The sequence below is a fragment of the Temnothorax americanus genome, unplaced genomic scaffold (genome assembly GCF_048541705.1).
Source record: "Temnothorax americanus isolate GAGA-0224 unplaced genomic scaffold, ASM4854170v1 Scaffold43, whole genome shotgun sequence".
Taxonomy (NCBI): Eukaryota; Metazoa; Arthropoda; class Insecta; order Hymenoptera; family Formicidae; genus Temnothorax; species Temnothorax americanus.
Genome location: NW_027509581.1, coordinates 15,206 through 42,211, shown reverse-complemented (window position 1 = coordinate 42,211; position 27,006 = coordinate 15,206). Strand labels below are relative to the sequence as shown.

Here is a 27,006-nt window from a genome sequence, read left to right as displayed (position 1 = left end):
AGGGGAAAGTGGGGCACGTTGAGACACGGGGCACCTTGAGACATTGCTGGTTGGAGAGGAAGAAGGTTTTTTAGGTTGGTTGCACTGCATGCCTTGTTTATTCAGGAGGTAATATAATTTTAGCTTTTGCAATCAGATTACATTGTTTTGTTGTGAGCAAAAGATAAGTGTTTGGGGATCCTGGAGTTACGGCAATTACCGACATTTTATAATAGTTGGACCAATTTTCTTCGAATTAGCTTTACAGAATGGAAAATCCATTTACACGTTTAAAGTACGTACAGAAATCATGTGCGGAATAGTAAATTTAAGACTAAAAACTTAGAAAAATATATTTAATACTACTTGGTGTTGCACTTTTTGTACCTAGGGCTGTCACTTCAAGGAAACGTTCGCTTATATACAAATTATATAGCTTACGTGTACAAATCGAAAATGTCCCGCACCTCGGATTGTATCAAAGAACAGCGTGGCACCATTGAAACTAAGATTAAAAGCCTAATAAGAAAGATTATTCATTCAACTGATTTTATGCATGTACACACACGCAGTGTACATGGCGTTGCAATCTGACAAGGACAGTCTCGTTAGATAAGGACAGATATAGGCTGGTAATATAGAAAACGGTCAAAATTATCGACTCCTTCGAAGTTCGGCCGTCACTCTAGGATCTCCTTAAATGTAAATTTTAATTTGTTAAGGTATACTGAATTAATTAATAAATTATGATTGTAAACACTTTAGATTTATTACTGAATGATAGCTATATAGCTGTGTTTAATTTTCACAGTTTAGATTTTTGCACAGTAATCAATTTAGTTTGGTTTAGCTTTGTTAGCTTTGAAAACTGCTGTTGGGGCACCTTGAGACAAATAACTATGGAGCAAGTTGAGACATAAAACTTTTTGGACTAAGATGAGATACCTTTCAAAATAACTGTATTTTAAAAGATTGTTTCTTGTTTTAGATCTGTTGCTTATTGAAAATAGTCAGATAACGGAAAAAAACCTCAAGTAAAAGGTAATGTTGATGCCGACACATGCAATGTTTTTTCATCCTAATATTTTTTTATGTTCTAATATTGTTCCTATCTAATATATATTCACAAATAAATCATAACACAAATTATTATTGATGTGTCTCATGGTGCTTTACATTGTTTTAATCTTCCCCACTAGATGTCTCAACGTGGCCCATTAGTGGTTCAGGATGACACTTTTCAAAAATTGATTTTTTTTATTATTTAAGAAGTAAAGGACGCTAAACCAAAATAAACTTATTAAAATTTCAAAATTTATGTAAATCTGTGTTGGAAATCATTTTATAAAGAATTTTAGCATAAATATTTAAGGAAATACAGCAAGTTGAATTTAGATGTCTTAACGTGCCCTATCTTCCCCTATAATAAAGCTCTCCTTTATTAAGAATTTCCTGAGATATTTTAAATTCTGTCACAATATTTTTAATATAAAATATGAAATAGCTCGTAAAGTATTCACTTTTCGATAATTTTACTTTGATACTTTTATGCGTGTGTGCGCGCCCGTGTGTGTGTGCGTGTACTGCGTGTGTCAGAGTTCTGCAAACCAGCCCGACTCGCACAAGAGCTCGAAATCCTGAGACGCATGAGCCCGCAAAGCCCAGCCTGCGTAGTCCGCTCGAGTAAACGGGCCCGCGAAATTCAGCTTGCGTGGCTCGCTAGAATAAATATTATGTTGCTATGTACGGTGCGTATCAATAATTCGTTCCCTGAGGTAAGGTCACTATTATTTGTAAGTAAATAGCTTCTCATTCAATAATTTGTGTTGAATTTCGGTATAGTAATATACATGTTAAGGTAAATGTACCGGGATACTTAAGATCTATGTCTTTAGGGATACCTTTATCACTTTAGTTTTTAAGTAAGTATAACGCGAATTATAATCAAAGATAAAAATATAATACAAAAAATAATTTTATCTTTGATTCTTTGATTTTAATTCACGTTATAAGTTATTTAAGGACTAAAATGATGAAAATATTCAGACATAGGTACGTGTCCAGGCATTGGTACATTTACCTTAAATTCGACCGGCTGCGCGGGCTTAGCCGATCATTTCAGCAGGTCGCGCGGATTGGTCTATGCGGGACAAACGCGTACTAAGCGTGGGCTTCGCGGGCTCGTGCCAGACTAGAGTCAAGCTCAACAGGGCCTTCTTTTTTCGCATTTTTTTAAGCCCGTTCGCCTCGCGAATCGCTTCCCCGTTCTGTACGGCCGGCTGCATCTGTTACACCAAGTCCTTGGGATTGGACAGCAGCACAGGCCGTTTTATGGGCAAATGGCACGGGGTGCACCGTTTACCCGCGCTTACTTGAATTTCTTCACGTTGATATTCAGAGCATTGGGCAGAAATCACATTGCGTCAACACCCGCGAGGGCCATCGCAAACTTGAGGGCTTACACGGACTCAAGGTCACACTGATAAGATTAGTAAATAGATCTTTTTAAACTCTAGAACTTTTGTATATACCATTTTTTCAGAAAATTCCATCCTGTCGAGATATACTGCCGTCCCGGTACTTTTTATACACACTGTATAATGCTATAATTTTATTTTGCAGGTTTGGCATTTGATGATTGGGATTTAGATTTTTATACAGAATTATTTCTCCAAAAATTAAAACGTAATCCAACTAGTGTAGAATGTTTTGATCTTGCCCAATCTAATAGTGAACATAGTCGCCACTGGTTCTTTAAAGGACGTATCATTTTGGATGGCAAAGAAGAAAAACAATCCTTAATTGATATGATTATGGATACGCAAAATTACAGCAATCCAAACAATGTGATTAAATTCAGCGATAATAGTAGCGCAATAGAAGGATTTAAAATTCCTATATTACGTCCTACGAAAACTCATGAATGCAGCAACTTTCACTTGGAAGATATCAAACAACATCTTATTTTTACAGCCGAGACGCATAACTTTCCAACTGGCGTGGCACCTTTCAGGTAAACTTAAAATATAATAAGAAAAAAGAAAAAAAACTGACATGAGTTAAGGGGGGACTCTACTGTAGCCGGGCGAAAAATAATGATTTTTTGGGAATTTTTTTTAAAGAAAACTATAAGTGATAATGGATTTATTTTCTTTGCAATATAAAGAAGCATTTTTAGAGAAAAAAATTTTTTTTTTAATTTTATTAATTTTTATTGTGTTGACGTACAATTTTGTGGCACAATGTCGGTAGCGTAACGGTTATCTGCGTACAATGTAGCAATGAGCTGAGTTATCTGAAAGCAAAAAACAAAAATTTTCTTTAAAGCTTAATCAATTACGCGGGGATTGAATCTATTTGCAAATAAAAATATGAAAAATTGAAGAAGTTACAGCAATCGTAAGAAAATTTTTTTCGATAAAAAAATCAATCTTATTGTTGATAAAAATGTTATAAATAAACAATAAAATGTAGCGGTAGGTTCAATCCCTGGAGAAAATTGTAAGGAATCGAATCATGCGTGGCAAAAGTTATTTGATTGATTACTTTTTGAGTTATTTTGTACGCAAAGTTGGAAAAAATGGTTTTAAGAAAAACGCGTTTAAAGTTTATTTTTTTGCTGTCAGCCAAAAGCACGTAGAAATGCATGAAAATTTCAGTATAAAAGTTTTTGAGGTCGCTGAATCCGAATCTGATATTAGATTTTTAAAATTCAAAATGGCGGATTTAATATGGCGGGTCAAAAGAGTCGTAATTGAATAAAGAAATGAAGTTTTTGATGTTTCCACGATACTTACAGTTAAATAATGGTCAATCCGCTATTCCGGGCTCATATAAAATTACTTTTTCTTCCTCGAAAAATTCTTATTTAGCAGTTTTTATCATCTTCTTGGTTGTTCGAGCTTTTTTGGTGCTTTCCAAGCTACGGAGCTCCGCTTGTTTTGCACACACAATACACACAAAAATATACTTAACACAATCGCAAATTTATACGAAACCCTATTGTTGAGAATCTAAACAGATAAAGTTAGGTTTACCGCATAAACTGCGAGGTAGGTATGGATTCTGTACCGCCTGCTGCGTATCGATTCTCCGCGCGCTTCACTAAAAGGAGCTGTAGTTTCGTCAATTTTACGAATTCGACGATAACGGTTTGGGAATATGTTCTTGAAACCTTATACTATTTACTTATGCAAAAAATCGATTTTTTTTACTCATTACAGTAGAGTCCCTCCTTAAGTCGATATTAATAGCCGTTTCTTATACATATTTAAGGCCATCTTAAGTACAATCTTAAGATATCATAAACCATTCACAGAGCCGTATTGGCATCTTAAGGGGGGAAACCAGTCAGCTTAAAAAAAGACTATTTTTAAAGATTTTTTTGCTGGCAAATAATATATTTTTTTTAATTACTTTATTAACATCACAAAGTACATAATTTGAACTACTTTTTGTAAAATTTTTGTGAAAAAATATTAATATTTATAGCTACAATAGCCAATAGTGTGAGCCGCCTAGAAAAAATTGTCAAACGGGCATATATGTAGCGGATCAACGGAAGTTCTGATACAAAAAAAAGTATTTTCTTAAAATATGAAACAATAGTTTCAGTTGCACATACGGATTAAAAAAAATAATAATTTGTTACAAAATGACAATGGAAAAAATGAACGTTCCAAAAATCAGTAAACATTTGATTTGTTTTTTAACGTAAAAAAGTGTGCAAATTAGAAATTTGCACATTGCTTCCTCATCATTACAGATCGCTACCATTGCTCCTATATTATTTCGTTTACAAAGCTCTTCTATGATTATGAGGAAGCTTGTATTTTATTTGATGCATAATTATTAGTATTTATTAGTTTGGCTTTCTCATAGAGGAAGCTTTATGAGCAAAATAAAATAGGAGCAATGGTAGCGATCTGTAATGATGAAGAAGCAATGTGCAAGTACTTCCTGATTCTTACCTAACGCCCTAACTCTTTCGTCTAACATCGCGATTAAAGGTATGTGATCCGAGTCCACTCTCGCATCTACCTTAAATTCCCTAATTCTATCATGTATTTCTTATATAATTTATTACGGAGCTACCCTCTCTTGCACCTATAAATGTATATTCACCTTCCCAATCGCCTTTCGTTGTACCATTCAGCATATACCATCCATTATTATGGACCCATTCTACTAAATTCTTACCTCCATTACCTATTAATGTATCTTTACTTTTCCTTTCCCACCCTCCCTCCTCTTCCTCCCCGCCACCTAATTCTCCTGTTCTAATGTTAAAATCTCCTCCTATGATCACGGTCTCTCTATCTAACTTTTCAATCCAACTATCTAGAGTCTCTTCCGTCTTATATATATATATTCTATCCCTCTTTATTATATACTGATATGATGTTTGTAATTCCACCTTCCTCAATTATTTCTGACAAAACTAATCCTTCCTCTTTTTTTTTAATCAACTCTGATCCTTCTTTCCCCCATCCTTTCCTTTTACGTAAAATGAAACCTCCCTTTGCCCTTCCTTTCTTTTTAACCCTAGTAGCGTTACTACACTTTCAAATATGCGAATCCGGTAACCTCAATTTAATTGTCTCCCAGCTATCAGAATCAATCCATGTTTTACTCAGACTTATAAAATCAAACTCTGTAATATAACCCCAAAAATCTATATCCTTGTTAATTATTCCCGCCACATTCCAAAAAAGAATTTTCCTACCTCTACAGTCATCGTTTCTCCATCCTTCCCCTCCTTCCTACCTTTATCCCTTCTTTTTTTTATCATCCCTTTCAATCTCTACCACCTTCTGGCTCACTACGCTAAATTTTCATTTACTCTTTCCTCAGCACCTCCTGCTGTTTGACTATCTCCACTGCTTTCTCCAACCTCAAAATTCCTCGATACATCCGCCCACGATTTCCACACTCCCTTTATTCTTACTTTCGCATAACCTACCTTAACATCTTCTTCTTTACCTTTCTGTACCTTGACCCACCTATAAATTTCCTCCTGTATCTTTTTTTTCTCCCAGGTTAAATCATTTTCAATAAAGATATTTCCACCCTTTAGCTTGTATTTATTCCTCATCATTTCTTTCTTGTCCTCCTTCTCCAGTTTAACTATGGCAACCGTGCCACTTTTCCTCACATTAATGACATTACATCTTACACCTAATTTTTCTCTTAAAAATTTCTGCGCCCATTTCTTCCAATCTCTTTCTTGTTCTAAATTTATCCCTTTAATTACTACATTATTCCTTCTATCTTCCTTTTCTTTATCTTTCATCCATCTCTTGAGCTTACCTACCTGCTCCCTTACTCTCAAGCTCAGTTACCGAAGATCCCGCGTAGCTACTTCCCCATCTACTCTTTCTGGAAAATCTGCTCTCGCTAGCATTTCTCTGACTTAATTTCGCTTTCACTTCCAATATCTGTCTCGCTCGCTCTATCTTCACCTCTCTCGCATCGCTCCAGCCAACCTAACCATCTATTTTCTAAATCGATCAATTTTCTTTCAATTTCCTTTAATCTCTCTTCGTTTCGTCCCTCCTTACCTTTCCCTTCCTCTACGTATTTTGCAAAACTTTCCTTTATCTCCTCAATTTTACCTACCTCCTTGGATATCTGTTCCTTCATTTCCTTTATTTCATCTCTTATTGAACATATGTCCTGTTTCGCCTCTTCTTCATCCCTAAATGTCATTGTTTTACATCTTAGCTCTAATTTGCGTTGTTTACCATCCGCTTTGCTGTCGATCTTACTTCTTTCTACTTTACCCGTTTTACCGCTGTTACCGACATTACCCGCGTTTCCCGCGCTCGGCGAGTTACGCGACGCCATAACCTCCCGGCTGCCGCTCGCTATTCCGGGACGAAATACGCGCAGAAACGGCTACTTCTAACACTGCCTCCACTTACACCTATCCTGAGCCTTTCCACCAGCTTGCCTATTCCTCTACGCTATCGCTCGCTATTCCTATCTACTCAAAATTCGCTTAATTACACCACACACACTTTCCACACATCCGCTCACTTACACGCCCTCTAACCAAGTCCCCTTGGGTGCTACATGTAGGTAACTTGTGAGTTACTTGAGACATAACTAGATACTTCGTGATACTTAATGCTCTATGTCTGAGATATATATGTTATCTTACTGTGTTTACTGTCATAAGACTCTCTATAACTTGTTTTATTTATTCTTTGAAATAGCAGAAATATTTAATTATTTTGTTCTCATGATTTTTTCTTGTACGTTTTTAAATACAAAATAGTATTTCTTAGTGGTGCTACAACGGGTACCGGAGGTCGATTGAGGGACATCCAAGGAATCGGTAGAGGTGGACATTACATAGCAGGCACTGCAGGTTATAGTGTTGGGAACCTTTGTATTCCAGGTATACTATATTTGCATCTTTATCAAATCTATATCTATGGTATATTCGGGATCGGGATACAAGTCAGTCTATCAGTGACCAACATTTATTAACATCGTGCTTGGGAACACGCGGTGTGCGCCTTGCTAGCCGACTGTGTACTGGCCTCGTTGTCGCTCGGCGCTGCTCCGCTCACTCCGTCGCAGCGTGTCGGTGTTATTGTTCGCTATCGTACCGCGTTCCGTGATACATCACAACTCTCCCGCCTTTTTAATTTAAGCTCTATTGAAAGCGTAGAGAGCGACGCAATATCGGCTTGCTCGCTTGGCCCTTAATTATCTGATCAATGTGACACTTTTGAATTGCACTTTTATCAGTCTGCACGACGTACGTAGATGGCGAAGTCTGTTTTACGATTTTACCTGCGGTTTGCTTATCGGCTCTTATGCTGTAATCATCGACCATGACATCGTCACCTACAGCTACTTCAACTTTGCTCCTAGCTGCTCTACTTACAATTTGCGCGCGTTGCTTTTCCTTAATCGTTTCAGCTACATTCGGCTTCAAAAGATCAAATCGCGTTTGTCGTGCTGCGCCTTGAATGGGAGCTCAAGGCTGGCACCGGGTTCGTTCGGATCCGCAGGAAGGCGAAATAAACACTCTCTGACCAGATTGGTTGTAACAGTGGCGTTTAATAAACGGCTGGTTTTGATTACACTTGGTTCACTTCTTACAGAACCCTGATTTGCTGGTTAAAGATACGATACACAGAATAACGCGCTTCGTGCTCTCGGTGGTAACTGCCCGCCGCTTATCGGAAGGGCGGGCCTTTTAACGTGTGGAGTCGCTTTCTTGTTGCTGATTCGGCTGTCAGCGCTTTTGCTTCTGGGCTCAGGTCAATCGCCCGGCGACCTGGTGCAGCCCGGAATGCCACCTAAGATGTCTTTGGCAATAGCCGGAACTCGTACGCTGACAGCTTAGTGTCACAATGAAGCCAACTCGGCTTCCGCATTACAACACGTTCGTAATTCGCGATTAAACATTAGATACGCTGGACTTCTACGCGTAATACAATGCTCGATACTACGATAATCATACAAAAACATATTTACAGCTGTGTCCAGTGTCTTTCCCCCCCTGAACGATTTTTGTGACTTTATCTTTAAAGATTTGTACGAAGTTTTCCGCAGCTCCGTTTGTAGCTGGATGGTATGGAGACGAGTACGTATGTTTTACACCGTTTTTCTCTAAGAAATTGTGAAATTGTACGCTTCTAAACTGCGGTCCTCCATCCGTAACGCAGTGCAATGGTAATACAAAACGCGCGAACAAGCTTTTGAATTCTTCTATCAGCCTATAAGTCTTTGTATTATTCTTAAAATTACCTCAGGCCATTTTGAGTGCGCATCAATAATAATCAAATACATGTTACCGTAAAATGGCTTAGCAAAATCACAATGAATGCGACTCCATGTTTTCGTCGGCCAAGGTTACGTCGTTAATGGCGTATGTTGAATCAAACAAATTTTACATTTATTTACCAATGTCTCTATATCCGAGTCTACTCTTGGCCACCAAACATACGAGCGCGCAAACATTTTGATTTTTACAATTCCCAGATGCGTGGCGTGTAATTCGTTTAATATTGACAATCTCATATTTTCCGGAATGACGGCTCGTAAACCTCAAAATAAACATCCTTTTTCAACTGTTAATTCTAATCGCTTTGAATAGTAACACTTTTCGTCATCCGATAATTTTTTCGCATCTGGCCATTCGCTCAATACATACTTTGTTATCTTGCTAACCGTGTTATCTTTTTTACTTTCGGCTGCTAACATTTTGTGATCAAAAGTTTGTACTCCTTCTTCGAAAAATTTTATATGCGAAAAATTTGGTTCTAACTCTGACAACAGTATATCGTTATCTTTATCTTCAATTGGAAGTCTAGATAACGCATCGCAATTTGCATTTGCTTCAGATTTGACATGTTCTATAGTGTACCAAAATCCTGATAGGAAATAAGCCCATTTCTGAAAACGATTGTTGGCTGTTATCAGTATTCCTTTACGCGGGCCTAGAATTAATTGCAAAGCCTTATTATCTGTTCTCAGAATAATCACTTTTCCAAAAATAAATTCATAAAATTTTTTAAATCCGTAGACCATCGCCATCGCTTCTTTGTCGAGTATTGTACGGCTTAATTCTTTTTTTGGTAATTGTTTAGATGGGGGGGACCATCTTGGATGACCTTGATATTTTAGTATGTTGTCAAGGTCACCCTTCTGAGTGACCTTCAGAAGGTTTTAGCCCGCGCTCGTTATTCGTTAAAAAGTTATTAACAAAAAATGTTTCGAAAATATAGCAGCAATTTTGAGTATTGGAAGGCATAAATGATTAATATATACATCGAAATAGTTCACGCATACACTTTCCACGCGAAACGAAGTGCCATATGAGTTCGTGGCGCGCTTTACAAGCTGGTTTACATATATATATATATATATATATATATATATATATATACACACATATTACAATATTAATTATCTTCAGATCAACATACTTGTAAGAACTCGTTTGCAGAAACTTCATTGTCTCCAAATTTTATAATCTTTGGAGCCATGTCAATTAAAAAGTTAAGCACTTGGTCGTTCTGCTTGAAAGTTGTTGCATGACATACTCCAAATCTTTGCGACACATCTCTAAGGCAGACTTTATTCCCAGCAAACCTATAAAGTATTCAATTACTATTAACACAGAAATTATGAGTAGTAGTTCAATACAAATAAATATCAATTTACCACAAAAATGATAAAATATCCAATTCTGCGGTGGTAGGTTCACTACCTCCGTGACTCCGATCAAGTGGATAGAATCCGGAATGTTCATAAATTTCTATTATTTTGTAAGCTGTTATTCTTGCAGTGCGAAAATGACTTTTGAACTGTAACAATAATATAATTTAATTATTAATACAAAACATGTAAATCTGGTTGATGTCCTTATTATGTTTAAGGATCTTCTTTTTTTGAAATTAAAAATATTTATTTATTATTCGCATACATATTACAACAAACGTTTCGACCTTTCGTTCGGATCCTTTTAGTGTTCCTTTGTAAACAAATAATATCCGCAATCCGTTATATATGTTTAATGTGATACATAATTAATAATTTTAAGATAAATATATTTTAATTAATATTTTTACAATACAAATGTGTGATCAAGATTTTAAGACAAATACATTTTTATTGATTTTCTTCTCGCTTGCCTATTATTTTAATCAGTCCTTGCACTAGAATTGAGGACATTATTGTTTACAAATCGAAAGAATACTGAGGAAGACCCAAACGGAGAGTCGAAACGTTTGTTGTAATATATGCGAATAATAACTAATATTTATAATTGTAAAAAAAAAAAAACTTTTAAATAATAACGAGAACGTCCAGCCAGGCTTACATGCTTTATATTAGGAATCAATTTTCATTTCGGAAAAACCTATGTGAATAGATAAATATAAAATAATATAATATATTTGTATATAATATTTATACTATATTTATACAATACATATATTATTATTTCACGTAATATAATAATCTTCAGAAACAAAATAAATATATATGTACTTACATCCTTATCCGTAAGATTATGCACCACTTGAACAAAATTTTTGATCTTTGGAATTTTCCGCGGAACTTCTTTTAATAATAAGTCATTTTCATCACTACTGGATGATGACGAAGAAAGCAAATTTAATACTCCAAATGCTAATCGTGCATCTCGTGAATTTGAAACATTGTCATCATCCCACGCAGCCATGTTGCACTGAACTGACACCGTCTCTCGGAGCTCGTGCCGAATTTTTGCACTGTAGTGCAAAAACTCGGCACTAGACTTCCCAATGAAACAGCGCGCACCGTTTTCGCGCGCACCGAAACGCCCAGTGAAACACGTTGCCTGCGGCGAGTGCGCACTCAGTGCGCACTAGTTCTCCCAGTGAAAAACGCTATAATTCTTTTAAATTTAGTTGATTAGACCCAACTTTATACGCAATCACAGGTTCATATACAAAGTTTACAAAAACTAAGCTTCTTCTATGAGGAAGCAATATTTAATGCAGAAACACTTAACGCTAGACTAGCTCAATAAGTAAGCTCAAATAAGTAAATAAATATGATAAGTGTATATAGTGTGTGTCATGTTCAGGTCAAAATTATGGCAACTTTCAATTTATATCAAAATTTCGCATAAATTTAAATAAGCATATTTCCGCAAAAATTGTCGTATTTGAAAATGTCTTTTGTTCTAAAGAGTAAAGTCTGTACTTTAAGAAGCATTTGTTAGATTTTGAATTGATCTTTCTCTCTTGCTATTTTCAAAAATTAGGATGTTTTGTTTTCAAAAAATTCATAATTTGACACTCTACGGGGTGGAATAAATTTTTTTCACAACTGTCATGACAGTCATAGTAAAATATGGACTTTTCCTTGCAAATTAAAAAAATTAGGTTTGTATTTTAGAAAATTCTATTGCATTTTACAGACGTATTAAATTTTGCAAAATTGCAAATGTAAAAATCAATATTATTATTCGATTCCTTTCTCCACTATTCTACGTATAAAAGTATGAAGTTAAAGTTATCGAAAAGTGAATATTTTATGAGATCTCATATTTTATATTAAAAATGTCATGATAAAATTTAAAATATTTCTGAATTTGATGGAGACTCCTTTGGAAAGTGCCTTTGTTAACGAGTTCCTTGTCTATCGGCACATATTCCATTGTAATTCGTCCGCTCTTAATCTTATCCTTCACGAAATGATATTTATTATCGATGTGCTTCGTCCTTTGATGTTGCTCCGTACCCGCGCTGTACTTTATTATCATTCCTTGATTGTCACATCGAAGTATTTTCTTTATCGCTCCTTCAACTGATACAAGTAGCCTACGCAACCACTTGACTTCTTGTATTGCACTGGCAGCGGCCAAATATTCGCTCTCTAATGTTGAGAGAGCATTGACTCTTTGCTTTCGTGATGCCCACATTACTGGTCCATTCCCGTACATCATCACATAGACATTTGTGCTCTTCCGATCGTCTTGATCTCCGTCCCAATCCGCATCGCTGTAGGTAATTAATGAGTTGAAATTATCCTTATTTGATAAAGAACGATAAATGATTTCAAGATCTGCTGTTTTCTTCAGGATCCTTTTTGCGGCTATCCAATGCTGTTCGCCCGGAATTGATTTAAAGTGATTCAGCATGTTAACACCGAATGCAACATCCGGTCTCGTTAGGTTTACTACAAACTGGAGACATCCCAAGAGTTCATTGTACGGCTTGCTGATTATTTATGCTTGGTTTTCTTCCATTCCAGAGCTCGAACGGCGTCTTATTACCGCTTTTTCTTGTGGTCACTCGATTACAAACTTGTGCAGCCATTAACACGGCTTCCGGCCATAGGAACTTTGGACAATGTCGACCATAGATCATTGATTGCATAGACTCCACCAGGGTCCTATTTTCCCTCTCGGCCTTCTCATTCTGTTGTGGAGTGTGCGGCGTTGATGTCTGCAATGTAATTCCACGCCGCTTGAACTGGTTCAATAACATTGAGTTTATAAATTCCCGGCCATTATTTGACCGAAATACTCGTACACGACCAAACTTATTACGTACCTGATTTAGATACTCAGTTATTTAGATACTCAAGATTGTCTTTTGTATTTTAGATATAAGGCAAATTAATATAAATGCTTTTATAACAAATAACTACCCGGGAAAAAAGAATCAGATATAATTTGATCTGCTGAGATATAATTATTTACTGAATGTATCCAGATCTGCTCAGAGAAATTAAAAATTATGAAGGGATATAAAATGCTATAAAACCATAAATATATCGATTCAATTTAAACTTGTGTGCTATTTTATTGTAAGCGTAGACTTCGATACAACTGATATAAGTTGTACCATACACTTGATTTATGTACCGTTCTTTATACTATCGTTTGTCATATTTTAAATACGAGAAGCGGATCTCATCGAATGCCATCTATCGGATAATCCGACATTTGCATGTATATATATATATATAACCAGTAAATAATTCTTATTAATTAAAATAAAAATGTAAAGTCTTTAATAATTCTTATTCGAGTTGATAATTATTTTTTTTTACTCCCGCTGCATATGCTTCTTTAAATTATGTGTTTATTGTTTTTTTATTCAATCAAAAATTTGGTACTTTATTAAATTCAATCAAAATTTTAGTACTTTATTAAATTTTGAGGTCTAGCAGCGCCAAGTTTTTTTTACAAGAATTTATTTATTTTATTTTAATTAAATATTTTTATTTTGTACTGTTATCTCTTTAATTCTTTGTGATTAAAATGATTCTTTGTAATATTATATAATAATTTTGTTAAAAAGAATTAAAGCTTGGATTGGAATGGGAAGACACTTGAATGGGAATACAAAGATACGAACCACTTGAGTTTTATTTTTTTTTAAATAGTTGCACAACAATTATTTTTTAAAGCAATATATTAGGTTGGGGAAAAAGTAATCCATTATTTTTTTGTTTATTTCAAGGCTTTATTTAACATAGTTAGGATTGTTCGATTTGGGTCAATATGCACCGTTTTGTTCTACAATTTGTTGCCATTTCAAAGGTAATTTCATGATGCCTCCTCATAGAAGCCCTGGTTTCTACTTGTGCGAGAAATCGACGAAACCAAAATTGCGTGCGATTGGTTGTGACAGTATCGGGACCATAAACACTATTCATAATTTCAGCCGCCTGGCTTGCATTTTTGCCTTTATCGAAGCAAAATTGTAAAATATACCGAATTTTCTCTTTGTTGACGTCCATCTTTTACGCGCTATAATAATAATTTTGTTAAAGTATATATGTATTTAATTTAAAGATTTTACATCTTTTTTTGAAATACATGTCACTTAAGTTAAGTTAGGTAATCACTGAGCGCTCACTCAACGGTTGCGTCTCCTAAACGCACCCATTGTTATTTTATTATTCTCAGTGTGCCAATTGTTTATATTTTTTAGGTTATGATTTGCCATGGGAAGAAAAAGATAAAGTTTATCCCGGTAACTTAGCATCGCCGTTAGAAATAATAATCGAAGCCAGCAACGGTGCTTCTGATTATGGAAACAAATTTGGAGAGCCTGTAATATCTGGTTTTGTACGTTCTTATGGAGCGACGGATGATGCAGGGGTTAGGCGAGAATGGATCAAGCCTATAATGTTCAGTGGGGGATTAGGAACTATAGATGCAAATCTAGCTAAGAAGGTAAGACTTATTATTAATTATAACAAAGAGAAACCTGATAGCGGCCACGTCCCTTTGTTCTTTCTGAAGCCAGCGAAAGTTGCATTTTCGGCCTATCTCCTGAGAAATGCAACTCAACGGTTGCGTCTGTTTTGCTCAGTAACGGTACATGGTTCGTGTTCGTGTTCGAATTACTCAGATGGAAGATAGTCGAGATGAGAGTCAAATGAGATGAATAAATGAATTAGATAAGAACCAACAATCATCTTGACTATCTTCCATCTGAGTAGTTCGGACATGAACCATAGCACGGACACGAACAATATACCATTACCGAACGAAACGGACATAGTTGAGTTGCACTTTCTTATAACTTCTGCACACGGAATGCGGTAACGCTTGCCGCGCGACGGAAGTTGTTGTCATAGCCAACCAAATATTCCGCCGCGCAGAAAAAGTTAAACTCGATCAAACTTTGATTAGCTACCGCGTTGCTCCTGCTTGTCACGCGGCAAGCGCTTCCGCGTCCCGTGTGCGGGAGCTATTAGGAAACAGCATCAAAACGATTTCCGATGGCCGCTCTTAGGTTTATCTCTGATTATATTATAATTTTTCTATAAGCTAGATTTATTTCGAAATTATTATTAAGAAATTTTTATAAGTAAGTTGACTTTTTATAAGTCAGAGTTTATGACATTCTTTGCACGGGGAAATATCTGACAGGATATGAGGGCAAGGAAAGGGATATGGGTGATGCAAGCCAAACACGTTTTGATATATGGAACGACTTTATTTTAGGCCTTTGAATGACTGCCGGTTATTGCAGGTCGAGGCAGCATCTCTCTGCCGATTCACCAATCGCGTTACAATATTCTTGCGCCAAGCGCCAGAGCGCATATACGTATCTCAAGCCACTAATCTTTGGCGTAATTGCCGCGGCGCACGCCTCTATTGGAATAACGCACGTTGTGCGTTACTGAAATCGGTGACGCGTTTTTTATCTTGCGCTAATTGTAAGTATATGTGCAGCGAGATACAGACCGTGTGTCTATACGTAAGCTGACGAGTTGAGAGATACTTAGATTATCGAAGTTTAATAACGGTGAATAACGGTGAATACGGTGAATACGTGAACCGACCAAGTTTGGAGTAAGTTTAATCGATAGCTTGGGTTTGAATTATATAATAAAAGGGTTTTAATTTTTTGTCACCGTATCTTACGAGCGGAGATAATGATGCAAAGTCTGAAACGCAATGAGTCTAGCAAAATAAGAGGGATTTAGCGGCCCCCAAATAGTCCAGTCATTTTAGGTTTTTTGTGCAAAAAAATTAGATCCTACTTTTTTTAATCGCTTTATTTTGTTGTTTTAAATAACATATTAAAAATAGAGAACGATATCGGCAGGGCTAAAAAAGTTATTCAAAATCAAAGGTCACGAAAATCAGTTTTCTGTGAAAATCTTGTTTTGTATGGCTCGGAGGTCAATTAAGGTGGTTACAAAAAAGAAAGATCATGAAATTTTCTACAAAAATGGTTCTATTTATTTTTTACGTACGATGAACCGTTTGCGAAATACAAACTGACGAATGTGTACGTTGAGCGTTGTATCCATTTCCGCACCACCTTTGAGATACATGGCGCGTTTTTTTTACATGGTGTCCCCAGTAGGCCTAATCCATGTCAAATGTAAAAAAATTACGTTTTATCATCTGCTTCGTTATTTTTATCATTAAAAAAAATTAATTATTAATTTTTATTTTTTAATTTTTTCTATTTTTTATTTAATTTTTTGTTTCTAATTTTTATTTAAATTATGTTTTGTTTTTAATTTTTTTAATTAAATTTATTTACTATAAGTTTTTGTTTTTAAATTTTTTTATAAATTTTTGTTTTTAAATTTTTTAAAATTTTTATTATAAGTTTTTGTTTTAAAATTTTTTTCTCCTTAAAAAAGTAGAGTAAAACCAAGGTTTATCTGGCTGTAAATTTATATATGGAAAAATAAAAGTTACCTCTCTCGCGTGAGGATTATCTATGAAAACGTTTGTTTAGTTTCCGCTTTACTATAATACACATGTCAGGATAGGGTATTTTAAAATGGTGTTTAAAACCGTGAAAAACGGCCGATTTAGCCGCCTTATCCGCAATTTCATTCCCCTTAACTCCCCTATGGGCAGGAATCCAAATAATCACAATCTCAATACCTAAGGAAGTAGCTTCTGCAAGGTTATGTTTAATTAAGGAAATAATATAATTGGGATGTGGAATTCTCCAAGAAAAAACAGCTTCTAGCACGCTTTTAGAGTCCGATAAGATTGTCGCTTTTGTCACGTTCTGTCTGTTGTTTGTCCGTTTTTCGGTCCATGCATTTAAGTAATTTATCAGGGATTTGGACAAGTTGTGTGATGATTATTATTATTATTCGGGACCGAAAAGATATCGAACTTTATAAGTTTTGTAACGAGGATCAATTCTACTTATTTGATTATAATTAGGATAATCAATTATGAAATCAATAGAAATAGGTTTAAATGGCCCGGAGATGCGTTTTCTAATTGTTGCAATTTCTGGAGGAGGGAGAAAGGATTTTGATTAGAAGTAATAGCTTGTTTGATCTGGAACCTAATTCTTTTAATTTGAACTCGTCTACCTCCCTTTTTCATCATTCAGCCGCGTTCTCAAAAATGAATTTGATTGATTGCCACACTCTTTGTCAGCGCCAATCCGCTACACTCTTCATCAGCGTAGAGGCCAAATGGCCAAATTCACTTTCGGGAATTATTAACGATTATTGCAATTCCCGAGAATCAACTCCGTAATTGCCACGCCTTTTGACAACAAAAGTACCAGTTTGCTACATCACTCTTCGTCAGCAAAAAGGACAAATCGCTACACTCTTTGTTAACAAAAAATTCGAGTAGTATCTTAGTAGTAAATTTGTAAATTAAAGATTCAACAAATACGAGATGAGATTACAGATTTCAAGCTTATTCTTTTCTCAAACTTCTCTTACCTTTATTCTTTAAGTCTTAGTACAAAACTAAGTTATGCGTGAAACGCGGTCTTAAAATATAAGAGTACAGGGATTAAGTCCCAGAATCGATCGCGAATGTTCGGTCTTAAACGTACAGTCGAATGTTAGAAATTAGAAGTGACTGTCTGGAGTCAAATAAGAGTTCGAAACAAAGTTAAAAATCGATGTTTCTGGAGTCGAAATTGAAGTGTCGTTAGAATCAAAGTTAAAAACGATGTGTGTCGCTTTGCGGCGTTTTCCGCCCTATTTATATCCGAAATAGCCAGAACCACCCGCGCGAGATTCTCACCACTTCCTACGCGTCTTAAGGGGGGGAGGTTTTCTAGAAATTTCTAGAAGCGTAGTTTTAGACCCCATCTGGGCCTCAGTCTGTCAACAGCCGTTTGATAACCGAAAGATAAACTAAACATTTATACTTGGAACTCTGAGCTAGCGTGCGTCGTCTAAAACGTTCAAAAATTCTAATGTGCGTCGTTTGAAATTTTAGGGTAAAATTTCCATACGTAACTATATTGACGTAACACTTTACTATTATATATTGACGGTTGACGATAATTATGACGGCCTAGCTGGTAAATGGCCCAGGCTTCGGCCGAGAATACAGAGACGTCGCAAGAGAGCTTATGCTTAATAATTATGTTCAAAGTAGGAGAGTAAACGCTGGATCCAACCGGATTATCTGAGTTGGATTTTGAACCGTCTATGTAAAAAAAGGTAGCCTGCATTAAATGAGGCTCTGCGAAGTCATTGAATAAAGAAGTGACTCAGAGATAACCAAGCATATCTGAATGAAACGATCGGGTGTTTGCAAAACGCGAAAAGAATTCGAGCGCAATATCTGAACAGCCGGCTAAAACCTTCTGAAAGTTGCTTTACACCTTATATCAAGGTCAAGGTCATTCTCCTAAGTGACCTTCAAGGTTATACATGAGGCTGCCCTCTTTCTGTATAATTACCGCAATCTTTTTGTTTAAAAATCATTTTTTTGTCAAAAGACTTATAGCAGTACGATCTACTGCATATTTATTAGTGTAACTATTATATGTATACATATATTATATATTACTATTAATATAACTACTATATGTTTTGTCTTAGATTCCGGCAAAGCGAGGTATGGAAGTAGTTAAGATTGGTGGATCTGTTTATCGAATTGGTGTAGGTGGTGGTTCAGCAAGTTCTATGGAAGTGCAAGGTGACAATAGCATGGAACTGGACTTCGGCGCTGTGCAACGCGGCGATCCCGAAATGGAGCAAAAATTGAATCGCGTTGTGCGCGCGTGTGCAGAGATGGGTGATGATAATCCGATTCTTAGCATTCATGATCAAGGTGCTGGTGGCAACGGAAATGTCTTGAAGGAGTTAGTGGAGCCTGCCGGTGCTGTTATCTTCACGAGAAATTTTGACCTTGGTGATCCCAGTATCAGCACGTTGGAGCTTTGGGGTGCGGAGTACCAAGAGAGCGACGCAATCTTATGTAAGCCGGAGGACAGCGATTTATTGAAGAAAATCGCTGCACGTGAAAAGTGTCCAATCAATTTTGTCGGCACTGTTACGGGAAATGGAAAAATTATTGTTTCTGAGGAAGAGAACTGCGATATTTCAAAATATCTAAATAACGAAGACAAAAACCTAGATAGCAGTAAGCATCCAGTAAACCTAGAGTTGGAGGTCATTCTTGGAAAAATGCCTTGCAAGGTTTTTAATTTACGTGAGATGCCGTTGCAGAGATTTCCAATGAAACTGCCTAATGGATTAACTGTGCTTAGCGCGTTGGATAGAGTTTTACGGCTTCCTTCAATAGCTAGCAAGCGGTATGTTTTATGTTATTATTTATATATTTTTTTTATTATATTATTATATTATTTTTTATTAATAGCGAAAAAGATGCAAGTGTTGCTTTTTGATTTTTATGAGTTTTACATATATTATAGGACAATTCGTAATAAAGTATCCACATTTTTTGCACGTTACAAAAATGAAATACTTTGTTATAAAAGATTGAATTTTACATTTTTAAGCAAACATGGTCAATAGGAAATAATATTTAAAATAAATGTTCAATGGTTTTTAACTTTTATAATAATTTAGTTTTTTTATAAATATATTTTTTAAGTATCCCTTATTTTTCTTAATTTTTGAAAATTCTAAATTTTGTTTATAAGAAATACTTAAAGAGCATTTAATTTTGTACATATTTATTAACCCCTTGTTAGGTGAAAAAAATGCTTGTGGGTAAAAAATGGTTTTAACAAAAGAGTTAATAAAATTATGAAGAAGGTGCTTTCTGAGGATTTTTTGATTCGCTAAATCTGAATTTGAGGTCAAAATTTCAAAATTTAAAATGGCGGAAAAATTTATAAAAATTAATCAAGGAGTGAACACGCTCATGTACAAAAATAGAAATGAAAAGGGGCTATATATATATATATATAATGAACAATAGATGTTAAATAATTACTTTATTAATTTGCATATATACTATAAATTGGTACGTTTCGACTTCACCAAGTCTTCTTCAGTCGTACAAATTAAACATTTAATACTTTAACGTAACATAGAGAACAGATTGAAATGAGTCAAACGTTTAAACAGAGTAAACAGAGAAAATGAGATGAAAGTCACAAATTCAATAACATGGTCAAGAAACCACATTACAGTTGAAAGCATGACGATACATAACTAGATAGTTGTTGGATCTATATAATGTCCGAGTGTAAGACCAAGATAAAACGTAGTCCGCGGTTAGAATGTTTATATAATTAATTCCTCGGTCGGAAGCAAGAACAAATCGGGTCAAATAGTAAGAATTAAAGTCATAAAAAATGTTATTGATTTTGGTTAGATAGTCAAAATATGTAAAGAAAGTTCTAAAAAAAATCGTATAAACAATTAGAAATTGTTAGAGGAACAGTGTAATTTGGAAGTCTGTTATCACTTATTATATATTTGACAAGAAAAATTGAATGTGATAGTTTTCAATGTGCATCGTAGCGCATTGTGGTTTGCGGCATTCTTTTTCTCAGCGAAAGATCTATCAAATACACCTATCAAATTGAGGGGCCCCGGAAATAACATTCTTGCCAATAATTTTTTGTTTGCTCAATTATTGGCCTTTTTTTCTTTTATATTTGTACACATACGACAATTCCTTTATTTTAATAAAGTATATACATCTTTATGCGTGAGATTAACTGAAATAAATTAGATTTTATAGTTAGCCAATTTGTCAAGTATGCTGAAATATGAGTCGTCAAGCAATTCTGTGTCTGTTAGAAATTATCCCGTTTTTTTTTGTTTAGAATCAATGAACGCAAAAATATTGAAACGGACCCATCTAAGCATTCTGTGATCTCTGAACATATTACTAAAGGACCACTTTCCTGTACAACTCTTATGGAAATTGGATTTCGGTGAAATTGGCTGAAGCTTCGGAAATAGATAGTTTATGTGATGCTGATCGAAAATTATAATGGGCAAGATTCACAATAATCGACCGTTTAAACACTATCAGCGTTCAAAAGTCAAAACAAGGTTATTTCAGTACTATTGTGGGACAGTGAATTACAAATGTATTATTCTGTAGAATCACGTAACTTATTCTTTTTGTTAATACAAAAATATGTGTTTATGTGAAAAACATGTACATGCATTTACATATATGAAGCCCGGCTGGCGCACAGAAAAAAAAGTATCAAATCAACACTGATATACTTTTATGTACGCAATAATATATAATCTTTTTATAAGAATTTCAACTTTTTTTTCTTAATTGAACCATATATAAAACTTCGTTTAACTACATAAATAACTTCATTCAAGCAAGTTTTCTTTGTTTAACGCAATATAATCTCATTTCAAGATTATATATTCTTGCGTATATACAAGTATATCAATGTTGATTTGACACTTCTTTTTTTTGTGCGGCCGAGGCATGACGGCGTGGTTAAAATTCCGCGGTTATAATTCATATATGTGTGTACATACACGCATGTACATATTTTTTTTACATAAATACATATTTTTGTATTAATAAAAAGAATAAGTTGTGTGATCTACAGAATAATACATTGTAAAAGACTGTCACACAATAGTGCTGAAATAACACTTTATTTTGACTTTTGAACTGATAGCGTTTAAACGGTCAATTATTGTGAATCTTGTCCATTAATAACTTTCAATCAGCATCACATAAACTATCTAATTCCGAAGCTTCAACCAATTTCATCAAAATCTACTGTCCCACTAGTATTAATAAAATAACACCTTGTGGGGATACGTATGTCGATGTCGATCATGGATGATAGTGATGAAGAGCGGTGTATGGTTGGATGTAACGATGGTATGTGGAGGATGCGTCCCCAAAAATACCATGTGACTCTCTGCGAGTCGCGATGGTGCCACTCCACTATATGCCTGCCTAACCTAACTCTTGTCGTCCGATGAGATCGTCGGTGAGAGTGTCGATCAGGGCAATGGATATTGCCGTCGAATTTGTTCATATATTTACGTCGGCGTGGTCGAGCGCTCGCGAGAAAACGTGGCTAATTACCGTGCTGCTATCTTGGTAGGGGCGCGCGCGGCCACCACAACTTTATTTTGACTTTTGAACATTGATAGCGCCCAAACTGTTTATTATTGTGAATCTTGCATGCCTATTGTGACTTTTGATCAGCATCACATAAATTATTTATTTCCAAAGTTTCTGCCAATTTTACCGAAATCTAATTTCCATAAGAGTTGTGTGCAACGTGATTCTGAACCTAACTTTCATAAGAAACTTATATCGGAAATGCTGCATATCAAAGAACAAAAAAACATAAATTCTAACAAAGACACAGAGTTGCTTTGACGACTCATATTTCTGCATACTTGACGAACTGGCTAATTATAAAATCTTATAAATTATTTTTTATGCAAATCTAGTGATATTTTAAATGTTTGGCAATTATATCTGTCATTTAAAATAAACAAACTTTAATTTTAAAAACGGAATCAATAGCTTCAAAAACTCTTTAAATATTTTTATGCAATTAAACCATATTTTGAATTTTTTGTTTATTATATTGAATTTACCATTTTAAATTCTTGAAATTTTATTTTGAATTTAAAATCAACGGTTTCGAAAACTTTTAAATATAATTTTTTATGCAAATTATACAATTTTTTGCATTTTTAGTTTACAATATTAAATCTGCCATTTTGAATTTCACAATTTTGATTTGAAATTTGAATTCAGCGACCCCAAATACATGAAAATATAAGGCACTGTTTTAATTGCTCCGTTAAAAGTATCTTTTCTTGAATGTGCGGATTTTTTCGTCATAAACAAAAAATCTCTGATTCAAATAAAGACATTAACAACATTAACAGAAGTACAACCGTATTTATATGATTATTTAGTTTAGACAGTTTTATATAGGACATAGTATGAATAAAATATTTAGAAGTACTATATATTTTTGTTAGTGATATATATTACATTGAAATTTTTAAAAGTATATACTAAAAAAGTGTATACTAAGATTAAATAAGAAATAAAGATATTATTAAAAAAGTAAATAAGCAATAACGCTATTCATATTGATTTATACTATAATATATCTAATGCTCGTTAAAATGGGAGTGTGATGAAACAATTAAATATATTTCTTAAATTACAAAATTACATGCCTGTATAAGAGAATAAAAAAAAAAAAAATTCGGGAAATATATATAATATATATACTTAAAAAAGAATAAAGTACATGAATATATAAAAAATTTTATTATACTAATATAGTACTTCCTCCGATGTTCTTTATTCTAATATAAATAATAAACAATAGCAGTGTTAATATTTGTATTGCGTTTCAATTATTTACATAATTTTGTGAAATTATTAAAAAATTTCTTATTAAATTTATAATCGCTAATTTTTCAATTTTTTCAAGTATATGATGTGAATAAAATTTAAAAACTTGGTATTGCATTCTTACCAGGTATCTAACGAATAAAGTAGATCGTTGCGTGACTGGCTTAGTGGCTCAGCAGCAATGTGTTGGTCCATTGCATACTCCTCTAGCAGATGTTGCTGTGACAGCCATTTCGCATTTTTCTACGAAGGGCATCGCAACTTCCATTGGCGAACAGCCGATTAAAGGATTAGTGAACGAAGCAGCTGGTGCTCGAATGACAGTAGTCGAAGCTCTTAGCAATTTAGTATTCGCGCGAGTTTCCGCATTACAAGATGTCAAGTGTAGTGGCAATTGGATGTGGCCAGCAAAGCTTCCGGGTGAAGGTGCAGCACTCTACAAGGCTTGTTCAGCGATGTGTTCACTGATGAAGGAACTTGGGATCGCAATCGATGGCGGTAAGGATTCGCTCAGCATGGCCGTACGTACCGATAAGGATATTGTCAAGGCACCCGGTGCTCTCGTCATATCTTGCTACGCACCGTGTCCCGATATTCGTCAGGTAGTCACTCCCGATCTTAAAGCTCCCGCTATAGGACGACAAGGTTGCTTGCTCTTCATTGATTTGTCTTATGGCAAGAGCCGGCTTGGAGGAACAGCCTTGTCTCAGGTCTATTATCAATTAGGCAATGATGTGCCGGACGTCGAAGATGCACAGGCTTTCAAAAATGCCTTTAATGCTACGCAACAACTAATCGCCGATAAGAAGGTCTTCGCTGGTCACGACATTAGTGATGGTGGATTGATTACTTGTCTTCTAGAAATGTGCTTCGCTGGAATCTCAGGAATAAACGTTGATATAACTCATAAACCTGCACCTGTCATTGACGTTTTATTTTCCGAAGAAGTTGGTTGGATATTGGAAATCGATGAAAAATATCAAAATGAAGCGATAAAAATGTTTCAGTGCTACGGAGTTCCAGTATATTCAATCGGAAAGTCCGTGGGTCTTGGAATGAGCTCGAAGATAGTCGTTAAAGTTCGAAATGAGATTGTATTGAGCACTACAGTGATTGATTCGATGAACATTTGGGAAGAAACTAGTTATCAACTAGAACGCTATCAAACAAACATCATTTGTGCCTTGGAGGAGTTTTCCAGTCTGAGGGAACGAACTATTCCAGCTTATTGTCTGGGTTTTGACCCTGTTAGATCTCATTCAATACTTAAGGATTCGGAGCGTGTCAGAGTAGCCGTCATAAGAGAGGAAGGAATTAATGGAGATAGAGAGATGGCAGCTTCTTTGTTGGAAGCCGGCTTTGATATCTGGGATGTTACGATGCAAGATCTGCTGAAAAACCGAATTACGTTGGATATCTTTAGGGGTATTATCTTCCCTGGAGGCTTCAGCTATGCTGATGTTTGTGGTTCTGCCAAGGGATGGGCAGCCAGTTTCCTTTTCCATCCATCTCTACGTGAACAATTATCGCGATTTGTTGCTCGTGAAAATACTTTCAGTTTGGGCGTTTGCAATGGTTGCCAGTTGATGAGTCTATTAGGCTGGGTAGGTGACGAGAACACTAAAGACAGACCAGGAATTTGCTTGGATCATAATCTGTCGGAGAGATTCGAGTGCAGGTGGACCACTGTTAGAATCAAGAACTCGCCCTCGATCATGTTAAAAGGCATGGAGGATAGCGTGCTAGGTGTATGGGTGGCTCATGGAGAAGGGAGATTCACTTTTCGTGAAGAAGTTTTGAAAATTCTTGAACAGAATAACTGCTTACCAATCAGGTATGTTCTCACATTTTAACATATATTTGTAACAAACAAATTATTATATTTGAAAATTTTTTTGTGGAAGTAACAAAAAAGTGTGCAAATTAGAAACTTGCACATTGCTTTTTCTTTATTACAGATTGCTACCATTGTTCCTATTTTATCTTGCTCACAAAGCTCTTTTTATGAGGAAGCTTGTATTTTATTCGATGCATAATTATTAGTATTTATTAGTTTAGCTTCCTCATAGAGGAAGCTTTATGAGCGAAATAAAATAGAAGCAATGGTAGCGATCTGTAATGAGGAGGAAGCAATGTGCAAGTTTCTAATTTGCACATTTTTTTAATTTTAAATTTATTCTTTTTATGAATTGATAGAGGGTTAGCTTAGTAGCACAAGTGGGGTTTTACAATCGACGCAATGTTAAATCGATGTTAACTTTAGGAGTTCAGGCTACATGATCCATATGTGGATTTTGCATATAGACCTTTATAATCGCGTATAAAGTTGGGTCTAATCAACCAAATCTTAAAAAATTATATATGAAATAGGGGTAGAAAAGACTGAAGAATATAATAGAATTATAAATAGTCCAATATCTCAAAATTGGCAAAAGTTAGAGCAACCACGAACATTTCTCAAAAAATTCAAAATTGTATAAAGAAAAACTTTTTTAACGATTATCGCCACATTCAATACCAACCTTCTTTTAATGATAATCTATACAAAATTACATGTATAACTTATACATGTAATTTTTTAAGCAAAAATCGCTAACTCTTTCACCGATCTTCGCCAAATTCAATACCTTCCTAAAATGATATTCTATCCATCAAATAACTTACACGTTTTTTAAGCAGAAATCGGTAACCCTTTCACCGATTTTCGCAAAATTCAAAACAACCTTTTTTTAATGATACACTATGTAAAATTACATGTACATCTTATACACTTTTTAAGCAGAAATAGGTAATCCCTTCACACTGATCTTTGCCAAATTCAATAACAATCTTCCTGTAATGATACTTTATCCATAAAATAACTTAGGGTAGACCGAGGCGAATCGGATCAATATAAGTTTTAAGACAGTTTTTGTTAGAGTTTCGTTTCAAACAAACTGTTTTATCGTGATAATTAGTAATCCGATTCGCCTCGGTCTACCCTATATATTTTTTAGGCAGAAATCGGTAACCCTTTCACCAATATCTTTGTCAAATTCAAAACAACCTTCCTTTAATGATACTCTATATATAAGATTAGGTATGTATAACTTGTAGACTCTTTAGGCAAAAATCGGTAATTCCTTCACCGATCATTGCCAAATTCAACACCAACTTACCTTTAATGATACTCTATCCATAAAAAAAAGTTAAGCTCGATATCTCAAAATTTGAATGCCATTTCCAATTCTTGGGCCTAGCCTGCAGGATGATTACTTTCTTCGTTGACGATAATTTTCCGGTCGACTTCTTCTTGTATTCCATTGCTATTTTATCACTAACTCATTATCGCACTTTTACTATCTTTTTTTCAGCATGTAGGGCGTTTTATTTCTAATAAACAGCCCGTTCTCTTTTACTCACTTACTATTGCTACATTTTCACTTACTCACCTTACTCATCGTCACTATTCTTAGGCG

The 27,006-nt window shown here is 35.0% G+C and overlaps 3 protein-coding genes across 11 annotated transcripts in view; 1 reads left to right on the top strand and 2 right to left on the bottom strand.

Annotated features, from left to right (window-relative positions):
- The window catches only part of LOC143903146 (uncharacterized), a 38,327-nt gene that overhangs the window by 2,844 nt on the left and 8,477 nt on the right, over positions 1-27,006 (bottom strand). The window contains exon 1 of one of the 2 annotated variants that reach the window (XM_077416589.1): positions 3,208-7,262. The exons of the other annotated variant lie outside the window; for it this stretch is intronic. Coding sequence (XP_077272715.1) covers positions 6,376-6,825 — 450 coding nt within the window. The 5' untranslated portion in view covers positions 6,826-7,262 and the 3' untranslated portion in view covers positions 3,208-6,375. Of the gene's footprint in view, positions 1-3,207; positions 7,263-27,006 lie in introns of those variants that run through there. 2 annotated transcript variants of the gene reach the window in all.
- The window catches only part of Pfas (phosphoribosylformylglycinamidine synthase), a 42,487-nt gene that overhangs the window by 13,399 nt on the left and 2,082 nt on the right, over positions 1-27,006 (top strand). For 6 of the 7 annotated variants that reach the window (XR_013258620.1, XR_013258619.1, XR_013258618.1 and 3 more), the window contains 5 exons: positions 2,602-2,992; positions 7,269-7,381; positions 14,436-14,680; positions 18,793-19,508; positions 23,676-25,382. Coding sequence is in view for 4 of the 7 variants with exons in the window: in XM_077416584.1 (XP_077272710.1) it covers positions 2,602-2,992; positions 7,269-7,381; positions 14,436-14,680; positions 18,793-19,508; positions 23,676-25,382 (3,172 nt within the window). In the remaining 3 variants the exon portion in view is untranslated. The remainder of the gene's footprint in view (positions 1-2,601; positions 2,993-7,268; positions 7,382-14,435; positions 14,681-18,792; positions 19,509-23,675; positions 25,383-27,006) is intronic. The other variant, XM_077416585.1, reaches the window with a different exon arrangement.
- On the bottom strand, positions 8,134-14,411 carry LOC143903145 (uncharacterized). 2 transcript variants are annotated; one of them, XM_077416587.1, is made up of 4 exons: positions 10,997-11,225; positions 10,165-10,307; positions 9,927-10,092; positions 8,134-9,393 (listed from the first exon to the last, which is right to left on the bottom strand). In XM_077416587.1, the coding sequence occupies exons 1-4, from the start codon at positions 11,183-11,185 to the stop codon at positions 9,046-9,048; spliced, it is 846 nt and encodes a 281-aa protein (XP_077272713.1). In that variant the 5' UTR covers positions 11,186-11,225; the 3' UTR covers positions 8,134-9,045. The 2 variants fall into 2 exon arrangements, with proteins under 2 accessions (XP_077272713.1, XP_077272714.1); XM_077416588.1 differs by having other exon boundaries at positions 9,253-9,437; positions 10,997-14,411.

What these genes read in the sequence shown, in the direction of transcription:
- LOC143903145 (XM_077416587.1), bottom strand. Translation starts at nt 11,185, where the DNA reads ATGGCTGCGTGGGATGATGACAATGTTTCAAATTCACGAGATGCACGA. An exon ending in ATAATCTTACGGATAAGGAT is followed by an intron (nt 10,308 to 10,996) that starts GTAAGTACATAT and finishes TTATTGTTACAG; the next exon opens with TTCAAAAGTCATTTTCGCAC. An exon ending in GATATTTTATCATTTTTGTG is followed by an intron (nt 10,093 to 10,164) that starts GTAAATTGATAT and finishes AATACTTTATAG; the next exon opens with GTTTGCTGGGAATAAAGTCT.